This window comes from Rhizophagus irregularis, chromosome 4 (assembly GCF_026210795.1).
Source record: "Rhizophagus irregularis chromosome 4, complete sequence".
NCBI classification, from domain to species: Eukaryota; Fungi; Glomeromycota; class Glomeromycetes; order Glomerales; family Glomeraceae; genus Rhizophagus; species Rhizophagus irregularis.
In genome coordinates, this window is record NC_089432.1 from 2,453,976 (window position 1) to 2,464,903 (window position 10,928).

At 28.1% G+C, this 10,928-nt stretch overlaps 3 protein-coding genes across 3 annotated transcripts; 1 reads left to right on the forward strand and 2 right to left on the reverse strand.

The window, feature by feature from the left end:
• Window positions 1-954: 954 nt before the first annotated feature.
• OCT59_023869 (uncharacterized protein) lies at window positions 955-1,203 on the reverse strand (the record flags this gene model as incomplete). Its single annotated transcript, XM_066135020.1, has 1 exon — window positions 955-1,203. The coding sequence occupies one exon, from the start codon at window positions 1,201-1,203 to the stop codon at window positions 955-957; it is 249 nt and encodes an 82-aa protein (XP_065991090.1).
• A 4,042-nt stretch (window positions 1,204-5,245) lies between these two features.
• Window positions 5,246-7,204, forward strand: OCT59_023870 (uncharacterized protein; the record flags this gene model as incomplete). The annotated part of the gene is made up of 6 exons (XM_066135021.1): window positions 5,246-5,482; window positions 5,559-5,631; window positions 5,718-5,884; window positions 5,969-6,302; window positions 6,374-7,024; window positions 7,182-7,204. The coding sequence occupies 6 exons, from the start codon at window positions 5,246-5,248 to the stop codon at window positions 7,202-7,204; spliced, it is 1,485 nt and encodes a 494-aa protein (XP_065991091.1).
• A 550-nt stretch (window positions 7,205-7,754) lies between these two features.
• OCT59_023871 (uncharacterized protein) lies at window positions 7,755-9,111 on the reverse strand (the record flags this gene model as incomplete). Its single annotated transcript, XM_066135022.1, has 7 exons — window positions 7,755-7,846; window positions 7,915-8,064; window positions 8,154-8,309; window positions 8,375-8,459; window positions 8,539-8,631; window positions 8,695-8,832; window positions 8,893-9,111. 7 exons carry the CDS (start codon window positions 9,109-9,111, stop codon window positions 7,755-7,757), a joined length of 933 nt encoding a protein of 310 aa, XP_065991092.1.
• Between the last annotated feature and the right edge of the window lie 1,817 nt (window positions 9,112-10,928).

Below are 10,928 nucleotides of genomic sequence, written 5' to 3' on the forward strand. Positions count from 1 at the left end.
TTTTTCGTATTTTATTTACATTATTATCTATTCTTCTTCATTTTCTTTATTTACTCAATTGCATAATTCAGATTCTCATCTTTTCTTATTCTCTACTTTATAAAATAACCTATTTAGTGAATATTATTCTCCTTTTAATCTCCCAATAGCTTAATTAAATAATCTTATATTACGTAGCTTGGCCCATTGCTTACCAAATATAGCATGGAGACGTAATCTTTCCCCTTTGGTCAACTTGGGATTACTTGACCATTCTTAGATAGATAATTTTTACAAGGGGATCGTTTGCATCGCCCATGAAGCATTGCACTGCGCTGATTGGTGTCAGAGAGATCCTTTGTCTTGTAAAAATTTACCCTTTCTTGATCATTTGACCATTCTTAGATAGATAAATTTTATAAGGGGATCGTTTGCATCGCCCATGAAGCATTGCACTGTGCTGATTGGTGTCAGAGAGATCCTTTGTCTTGTAAAATTTACCTTTCTTGATCATCTGATCTATCTCATGTGATTTCCTTCTTCACATGTGATACCCTTTATTTCATTCCTTTGTTGAGTTCTTTCCTTAATAACTTATCAACTCAACAAAATCCATCGCCGTTGGTTCCACAATTTTTGTGTCCAAGTTCAATTCTTGGAGGTGATTTTCTTATTAATTAATTTATCTTCTTTTTTCTTCTTTTATAGGGAGTTCCAGACGATTTTATGTCAAGCAGGCAGGGGAAATATTATTAACAAGATGTAGGTGACTAGACCAAAAAATAAAATTACCTAAGGGCGGGTATCTTCATAGTTCCCACCACCACTGTTTACCTCTCAAACAAGAAATTATTTTTTTTCCGCATTAAAACAGGTATTTCGCAAGGTATTACGCAAGGTACTGTATTTTTAAATAACTTCGAGTATCTATTGGTTTGGAACGATATCAAAAACTTTCTAACAAAGCTTATTTCATCAAAAGTATTTGAAAGCATCGTGCGGGTCGAAAATACGTTTATCGTGATGACGCTGACGTTTCTCATCCGGTTTACTATAAGAAAAATCTAAATTGTAATTGTTATTAACCGTTCGCTTGTTATGATGAGTCTTGACTTCTTTGGCATCATCCGAAGTCATTGAAAAATCCACATTATAAGAGTCTTGGAGAAGATCTGCCTTCATATGCTGACAGGCAATAGGGAATCGATCCGTAAATTCTTTCATCTCTTCGACCAACTATTTTGGGTGTAAGGGTGCGGTAGTACGTCTTGCACGTTTTCTGAACTCAGACATGTGCTCATGAAAAGCATTGTTGATGTCGGTAAGAGATTGTTTTTGTATATCACGCAATCGAAGCTTTTTCACTGAAGTGCCATTCTTGGCGGCTCTGACTGATTCAAAGTCATATGCTTTTTTCTTAAATTCATCCAATCGTTCAGATATGGAACGCTTGGCCACTTGGGGAACTTTGTCTTTAATTCGTGTATGATGCCGTAATTGAGTAGTATCCTTCTGGTGGTACAACAACAGGTGATTTTCCTTTGTGATAATTTTTAGGCAGAGAAGCACAGCCACTTGAAGGTTGTTGCGCACGTCGCGTATAACAAAGAATTAAAAATGGGTAAGCGTCCACGTTTGGTGCAGTCTTCAACGTATTATATTTTAAGTATCTGACAGGCTTCTTCACATATTGTGAAGGAAGAAAAAGAAAACGATATTGCTTGGAGATAGCCAATTTGTCAGCAAGTTAGTGTGTTTGTCCCGCTTTCGGTTTTGATTTAGCAAAAATACGTTTACACGACCGTTCAAACCGTTGTTGTTGTTGTTCTTTTGTATGTGGATTTCACTTGGAGTAAACTGGAAGTTGAAAAGTCTCTTCCGGTACATATACTTATTACCTAATTGTAAAATCGATTTCGCGTCTCGAGCGTGATAAGTACTACTATATGTGATACCTAGTCTATTAGAAAGACATTTTTGATCGATCATCTTGCCAACGACAATAAAGAAGATTGGCGTGTGAAACTTTGTCATTATTAAATTCAGCGCTGGTGTCACGCGTTTTTTTCCGTATAGGTGTGAAAGCCGGCCCTTTAAACAATTGCGAGTGATGAACTCCACAAGCTCATCTGTCTAGTGACATGATGATAAGACTAGGGACTGAACAGATATGTTATAGCTCGTTGATGTGTAATTTTATTATTGCATGGGAGAAAGATGCCAGAGTAAAATCTGTATCTTTAGTACGAAAAATTAAAGAAAGTTCTTGTTGTATGATTCCGATATGAAATTATTTGTCCACGTGGTGTCGGGAAATTGATAGATAATCTCAAAAAAGAAACTTTTAAAATCGTAGATCGTTTTAAAACCTGATTCTTTTACTTTGGTCACGTGGAATTTTTCAAAAGAGACGAGGAAAAAATTATCTACTATACTAGAGGTAGAAATTAAAGGAAAGGAAGTGTTTGAAGAAACATTATCTTCGATTAAAGTGTCATTATAGGAGATGTAGACTCGAAAGGTTCACTATTGAAGACATAGTCGTCTGGTGAGAAAGAACTAAAGCCGTACGGAGGAATATAATTTCCGTCTGCCCGAGGAAAAGAACACATAACCCAAAGTTGCGGGTATAAAAAACTCTGTTTTTCTGAAAAAACTGTAGCGTATATTACGCTATTAGCAAGCAACGGGGCCACCGTGTGGTCCTTCCACCACGAAATAAAAACTAATTAACGGAACGGTAAAACTAGTGTTTACTGCGGAAAATTAACAAAAATAAAAAAGGGGGAAGAGTTTTTTTTTTTTATGAAAATGATCTAGGTGAAGTTGAAAAAAGTTCTCGTTATTGTATTTCTTATGGCTTATTAGAAGCACGTGATTTTATAAGGTGTAAACGATCCAAAAAAAGAGGATAGTGGAAGTATTAAAGATAGGGTGTATAAAGACTTTGATAAGTGACTGTATAGTCGAAACTTTTACCATATGTATATATATTCGCAAATTGGTTTTGTTTGTTAATAAGCAATGTACAAAAAAAATAATAAAAAGTCTATTTTTTCCCTCAAGTACCTGAAAGATAACCCAAAGATTAACTGAAAAATGTTTTACCAGTTGTTGATGGTAAGAATATTATAAACTATCTAATTAAGGAATTCACTGTATATTTCAAAATTTATTTAATCAACCCCTTGGGACTTGGGTAACTTTTGGTTAATTGTCCTGAAAACTTGATTGTTTCACTGCAGTAAACTTTAAACTAAATTCGTCTAAAAATTCATCTACAAGATTTGAATTCATTTCAAAAGCAAATTTATTGTTTTTCAATAAAATATAATTTTAGAATATATAATTTATTTTTCCATTTATATTAAAAACTTGAAATATGTCGAAGAAAAATAATGTCTAAAAAGTCAACTAACGATTAAAATTTAGAGTTAGATATAACTTGAAATTATATATAAAATTAAAAGAATTTTAAAAAGAATTAATAAATAGAAAAAATCATACAAAAAAAGTCGACGCACAAGGATTTTTTAATAAATTTTCCAAAAATTATTTCATGAAACATTGACCGCATAATCAAATAAACTCAATTTTGATAATTTTGATATTCTTCTAAAATAAGTACTACGTAGTTTTTAATGTTATGAATTTTCCTTCCCAGGAAATAAATGAGTAGTCCCCTGGAGCATGTCACTCATTTAATATTAACTATTTTAACTATTTTAAACTAAAATTAGTAATTTCCCGGCTATCTATATGAGACCGGGAAATAACTAAACGAAGATTCCCGGTCATTTATAAACTCAGCTAATCACTCGTAATTTTTATAATTTTTAAAAATTAGTATGAAGGTGATCATAAGTGACACTTAGTGCGACAGGGGATTAATTTACTTATACATATAGTTTCGTAATACGATTTTAATGCCTGATACACCTGATACACAATTTATTATAACCATTTTTATTATAAATCACATTACACCGGATAAAATGATGATATCTGTACGACATATTAATCAGATTTAATAATAATTTCATAACAACATTTCTTTATATATTTTAATACTATTATCATTAATATTATTTGTATAAATATATTATATTCAATAATATAAAAAAAAAAATTCAAATTCAGTGATTCTTGAAAACTCTGCGTATAAAACGAAAAAAAAGTTGCTTAGCGCTAATCTTCAAAATTTATTCTAACATTAAAAAGAACTTATATTATTCTTATTATTCTAATGATACATTAAAAATTCGTTATTTAAGAATTTTAATTTGTATATTCAATAAGCAAAATTATATATTTCCAAATAGTAATATTTAATATTACCGTATATTTCTTTTTAAGAGTTAAGTTTGTTAAGGAAATTGTTGGTAAAAAACTTTTTTCTTGATAAATATAAAGTGAACTGATACTATGCTATCCTTATATAGTAAATAATAAAAAGATTCTTATATAGAAAATTTTCTAATAGAAAAGTAAATGATGCGAAACAAAAGAATTAATAAAAGAAAATTTTTAAATACCTATGGGAACTGAAAAGATTTATAAGGATTGAGATTCGTAAAACCAAAAAAAAATCGTAAATCCTTTAATTTATTCAGAGCTTGAAAATACGCTGTTCTTTTTCAGCTTGCATGAACTTCCCCAGAAAAATGTCAATAAAATTTGTTTATAAAAATAAATTTTCTTGTACTAAATAATTGTTAACGTTACCATGAATCCATAATACGTTTAAATAATTCTTATATTTTATTGAGAATAAATAATAATAATAGTAGTAAGAAATATTACCTCCTGCTTCTCTTATTTAGATGACATCACTTTCATATATATATTAAATAGAACATTATTATTATTTTATTTATTTTAAAAATAATACCCATAAAAATATAACTGATAATTATAAATTAATAATAAACGATATGGCGAACAATAAAAAAAGATAAAATAGATAGAGTAGTTAGTTGCAATAAACTATAAAAGTGATTCGTTCAAAAAATTATTTTATGTATCGATGAGCACAGTATACACTTTTAGAAATGATCAGCACAAATCACGTGAACGTTACATTTTTCTGCGGGCAACTGGGAAGTTTGCTGCATGCTGAAGATCAGTAAAATTTCGACATAGAAATGTCTGGTGTCACTATTTTTATTATAAATAGTTTTACAAAAAAAAAAATATTTTTTTTTTCAATTTAAAAACGTAAAATTAAATTCTGCCACAAAATTTTAAAATTTTTGTATATCCAACAATGTCTAATAACGCTGAACTTACTAAAAATTCAAATGAGTATAATTGGATTGAAGATGCAATTTCTAAAAAACTTATTAAATATTATGAATTTGAACAATTCTGCGATCTGCAAGAAATTGGTTTCGGAGGTTTTGGAAAAGTTTATCGTGCAAGTTGGAAGAATTATTACAAACAATGTGCACTAAAATCCTTTTTTGATTTCAACGACTCTACAGTTAAAGGAATTGTCCGTGAGGTAATTTTAATATCGAACATATTTCAATTTATATATGTACATTTCTATTATTAACAAACTTCTATTTATTGCTTAGATTCAACTTCAGCGCGAAGTTGATTTTCATAATAACATTATCCGTTTTTATGGTGTCACAGCTTCCAGTAAAGGTATCAAAAGTTCTAGTAATATTATTTTTTTTTTATATTAAACTGTAATTAATTATCTAATTTGTAAATTTTTTTTTTTTTAAAAGAAAACCAAAGAAAAAAGTATATGTTAGTAATGGAATATGCCGACAGTGGTACTCTCCGAAAATATTTGAATGAAAATCTGTCTTGGAATGACAAATATAATCTTGCATTCCAACTTGTTTGTGCAGTATCATGTTTACATGGCGAAGGGATCGTGCATCGTGATTTGGTAATTAATTTATAACTTATTATGATTGCGTAGTGTATTTAGTTTATCTTAATTTAATTATTTTAATTTAATGTAATTGAATAGCACTCCAATAATATATTAGTTCATCAGAATACTGTCAAGCTAGCAGATTTTGGCTTATCAAAAAGAATTGAAGAAACATCCAACTCTCAATCAAAAACATTTGGATTAATTCCATATGTTGATCCAAAAAGTTTCAATAGAAGTAAAGAATTATATGTATTAAGTAAAAAAAGTGATGTTTATAGCATTGGCGTATTGTTATGGGAAATATCCAGTTGCCAGCCTCCTTTTCATGGTAAACAATATGATGTTGGTTTAGCTTTAGATATATTACAAGGCCTTAGAGAAACACCCACTCATGATACACATGAAGAATATATAAAAATTTATGTTGGTATGTATAAAATTACATTTGTATGATTTATAACCATATAATTTTAATTAATTGAGGATAATTTTCTGTAGATTGTTGGAATATTGAACCTGATAATCGTCCAACTATTGATCAAGTAGTTGAAGAACTAAAAGTACTCATAATGAAAGAAAACATAATTATAAAAGATTTTCACTTATATAATAATACCAATAATTCTCTGTCATCAAATAACCATCAACTGTCTAATTCAACTGTTAAAATTTCTGAAAGTACTAGTTCAATACATGGAGATTTATCTCAAGTTATTCAAAATTTTGATATGATTGATATGATAAATACAGAAGAACTAGAACCAACATTATCATCAATTAACCAATTTAAGGATAACTTTAATATAGAAGTTAATATTATGTTCAATCTTTTTAATGATAGTGATGAAATAGGGAAGCAAAAGATCTTAAGTTATCTTAATGAACAAAATATAACTTTGCAAGAGATTAATAATTTATTATTAAATGATCAAAATAACTCGCATTCTATTTACTTACTTGGAAAATTTAATCATTTAGGAATTGGAATCAGCGTTGATAATCAAAAAGCATTCGAGTTATATCAAAAAGCAGCAGATTTAGGAAATTCATCTGGAATAAATGATTTAGGATATTGTTATTTAAATGGAATTGGAACTGGTATTGATAAGAAAAAAGCATTTGAATTATATCAAAAGGCAGCAGAATTAGGTAATTCATCTGGAATAAATAATTTGGGAGATTGTTATCAATACGGAATTGGAACTGATATTAATAATAAAAAAGCATTTGAATTATATCAAAACCCTATAAAAAATTTTGATCCGTTTTTTTATTCCGTTTTTATTCCGTTTTTATTATTAAATAGACAATTCCGTGTTTATTCAGTAAAGGTCTCATATTCGCGGAATTTATACGGAAATTTTACTGAAATTATCTATAAAAAAACTGAAATTTTATTGAATAGATTTAATTAATAACACTGATAATAAACTAATAAAAAACTGATAAATTCATAGAATAATTTATTACGTAAAACTGATAAAAAACTAATAAAAAACTGATAAATTCAAAGAGAATTTATTGATATAAAATGGATAATAAACTAATAAAAAACTGATAAATTCATAGAATAATTTATTGTATAAAACTGATGAAAAACTAATAAAAAACTGATAAATTCATATAATAATTTATTGTATAAAACTGATAAAAAACTAATAAAAAACTGATAAATTCATAGAATAATTTATTGTATAAAACTGATAAAAAACTAATAAAAAACTGATAAATTCATAGAATAATTTATTGCGTAAAACTGATAATAAACTAATAAAAAACTGATAAATTCAAAGAGAATTTATTGATATAAAATGGATAAATTTCGGATAAAAAACTGATAAATTTCCAAGATACAATTTCAGGATTTCTCCCTACTTTACTAATCAGTTTTCTTGCTAGAAGATCTTGTTATTCGTGAAGTTTTTGGAGTTTTTACTGGGGTTTGTGAAGATTTCCTTTTTCTTTTTTTATCTATAAAATTGGAAAACATAATAAATATAATTATATTTATTTGAAAAAAAACAAAATTTCTGCCTTACTAGAAGTTTCTGCAATTTTATCCATAACAGGCGTAATATGGAGAGCATTGTCCTCAGTTTCAGAAGTATTAACTTCACCTGGAGTGGGAGATGGTGGATCCTCAGTACCTGGCGTATTAGCTTTGGAGATGGGAGTTGGTAAAATAATTGCTTTTGAACAGTAAAAATAATAGTGTTTATATTATTTAATATATTAAATATTAATATAAATTACTATGGAATAATTATAAAAATAATACTTGAAGTACTTCCAGAAGCTTGCAAGCTACCAGTAATAGAATCACTCATGTTACGCTTCTTATTATTAGGTGGTTTGATATTTTTCTTTTTTGGCTGCGGTAGTGGAAGACCATGTTCTTTTGCATCAGCAATTTTCTTTTTTTTGGCTTGGTCAACTATAATAAAATTAAGTAAAAATTATTTAAAAAAAATACAAAAATTTTTGTAATAAAGCACATACCAGTACTATTACAGTACAAAGCAAGCCATTCACGAAATATAAAGTTAGCTTCGGAAACTGGAAATGTTGGGTTTGCTTCTTTGAACTGTAATAAAATAATAAATATTATTTATTTTTATATTTATTTTTATATCTTCACTAAAAATATGAATTTATATACTTACATCTTTAATAATCTCTTCAACTATCCCCTTTTGCTGATGGGACATTGGTTCACCACGAGTAAGTCTAGAGGCTGCACGATTTCGAAGATCATTCTGTAATAGTAATTATATAAAATTAATAATTGTTAGGCAAACACTTAAACTGAGTATATTTACCCTAAAGTTTAAGTATTGCTGCTTATCAAGTTTCAAGAATTCATGCCATTGGAACTCTTTTTTATTTTGCTTTTGAATTTGCTTATATTCTCTATATTCCTGAATTTTGATTGGATTCATCACAGTTCCTTTCGGAAACTGTATATAATTGTTATTACTAATTAGTAATTCAAGAAATTATTTGTAAACAAAGTATACCTGTTCATTAGTAGTGCCATTCACAGCACTACGTGCATCTAGAGATGATCCTGCAAGTGAAGGCTCAATGGTTATTAGCTCTGTATATAATTTATGACGCTTTTCAGAACTTAAAACATTAATAAGAGATATATCTTCCAATAATACAAGAAATAGTTGTTTGCGTTCTTCATAACTAAGTTCACTAATATCAATAGCATGATTAGTACTTTGTGACATCTTTTAAAAGAAATTTTAAAATATTTATTATTAAAGAAAAGAAGAGTTGAATGTTTAATTAAATAAAAGTTTGAGTTGTATTTATAATGAAAAGTATATGATAATTGATATGCGTTTTACAAATTTGAAAGTATAAATAGTTTAATATTTATAATACAAAAGTATATAATAGTTTAATAATTATACGCGTCTTACAAATTTGAAAGTATAAATAGTTTAATATTTATAATATAAAACTATATGAAAGTTTAATAATTGATACGCGAAATTATAATAAAGTCAATATTTAATACTACTATTATATTGTATAAGCATTAATTATTTTGATAATATTTTTTTTTAAATATATGGAATTTATCAGTTATATGAAAATTAATAATTATATAAAAATTCAAAACTCTGATTATTTTTAATATTTTTAATAATTTTTAATATGGTTAAACAAGTTCTATGCACCTGTATTTGGTGTCTTCAAGAGTCAAATGGCCAAGGAAAATCAGTAAGCAAGGCAACTCGTGCAAGGCATATAATAAAACAAAAAAAAACTTGGGCCAACCCAGCAGGCATGCCTACATTACAGCGTCATATAACTACTCCCATTTCTCAGACTACTTCAGCAGTATCACCATCTACAGTAATGCTATTGCCTACTAATACTACAGAAGAAATTTCAAATTATAATCATGGTGAAGATATTAATATAGATTTTTTTGAAAATATGATGAGTGATAGAAATGAAGAAATCATATCTGAACGATCTTCTAGTGATGAAGAAGATCAAATTGAAGTATTAGAATATGAAGAAAATGAAAAGGATAATGATGATGAATATGATGGGGATGATGATAATGATGATGATAATGATGAAGGTGATCATAATAATAATAATAATGAAGGAGATGATAAAGGGAATAATGAAGAAGAAGAAAATAATAAGGAATATAATGGAGAAATTTCAGAAGATTTAATTAAAGGTTTACGGCTTCTTAAAATTAAAGACAAATATAATATCCCAGAAGCTGCATTTAATGAAATTCTTAAAGTTTTTGAAATTTCTAAAGTATCTCTTTTTAAACTTCGAAAACTTCTTGGAAATATTGTTCCATTAGAACCAACTCTTGTAAATTGTTGCATCAACTCATGTGTAGCATTTACAGGCGAATTTATTAATGAAGATCATTGCCCATATTGTGGGGAATTTCGTTATAAATCTAGCCAAGTTGCTCGAAAAAATGCTTCTTATTGGTCACTTATTAATACACTTAGAGCACAATATAAGGACAAAGCTCGTTCTGAGACTCTTCGCTATCGACATACTTACACCTCAACAAATGAGTATACAATTGGTAATCAAATAAGTGATGTATTTGATGGTTTTCGTTATAAAACTCTAGTTTCTTCTGGATTTTTCTCAGACAGTCGGGATATTGCCCTAATAGCATCTACTGATGGATACCAGATTTTCTGTCAAAAAAGAAATGACTGCTGGGTTATTCTTTTGATAAATGCAAATCTACCACCTGATGTGCGTGTCAAACGTGAAAATTTGATGATTTCTGCACTTATTCCAGGACCAAAAGAACCAAAAAATTTTAATTCTTTTTTACAACCACTAGTTGATGAATTAAAACAATTACAAGGTATTTAATTTATATTTATTAGCATATGTCAGATATGTTTAGATTATAAATAAACTTATAATATATAATACTTATAATTCAATTATTATAATAATGAGTATAGAAGGTGTTCAATGTTTTGATGGTTTAACAGAAAGTACATTTACCCTTCATGCACATATTATGAGTTTGTCTGGT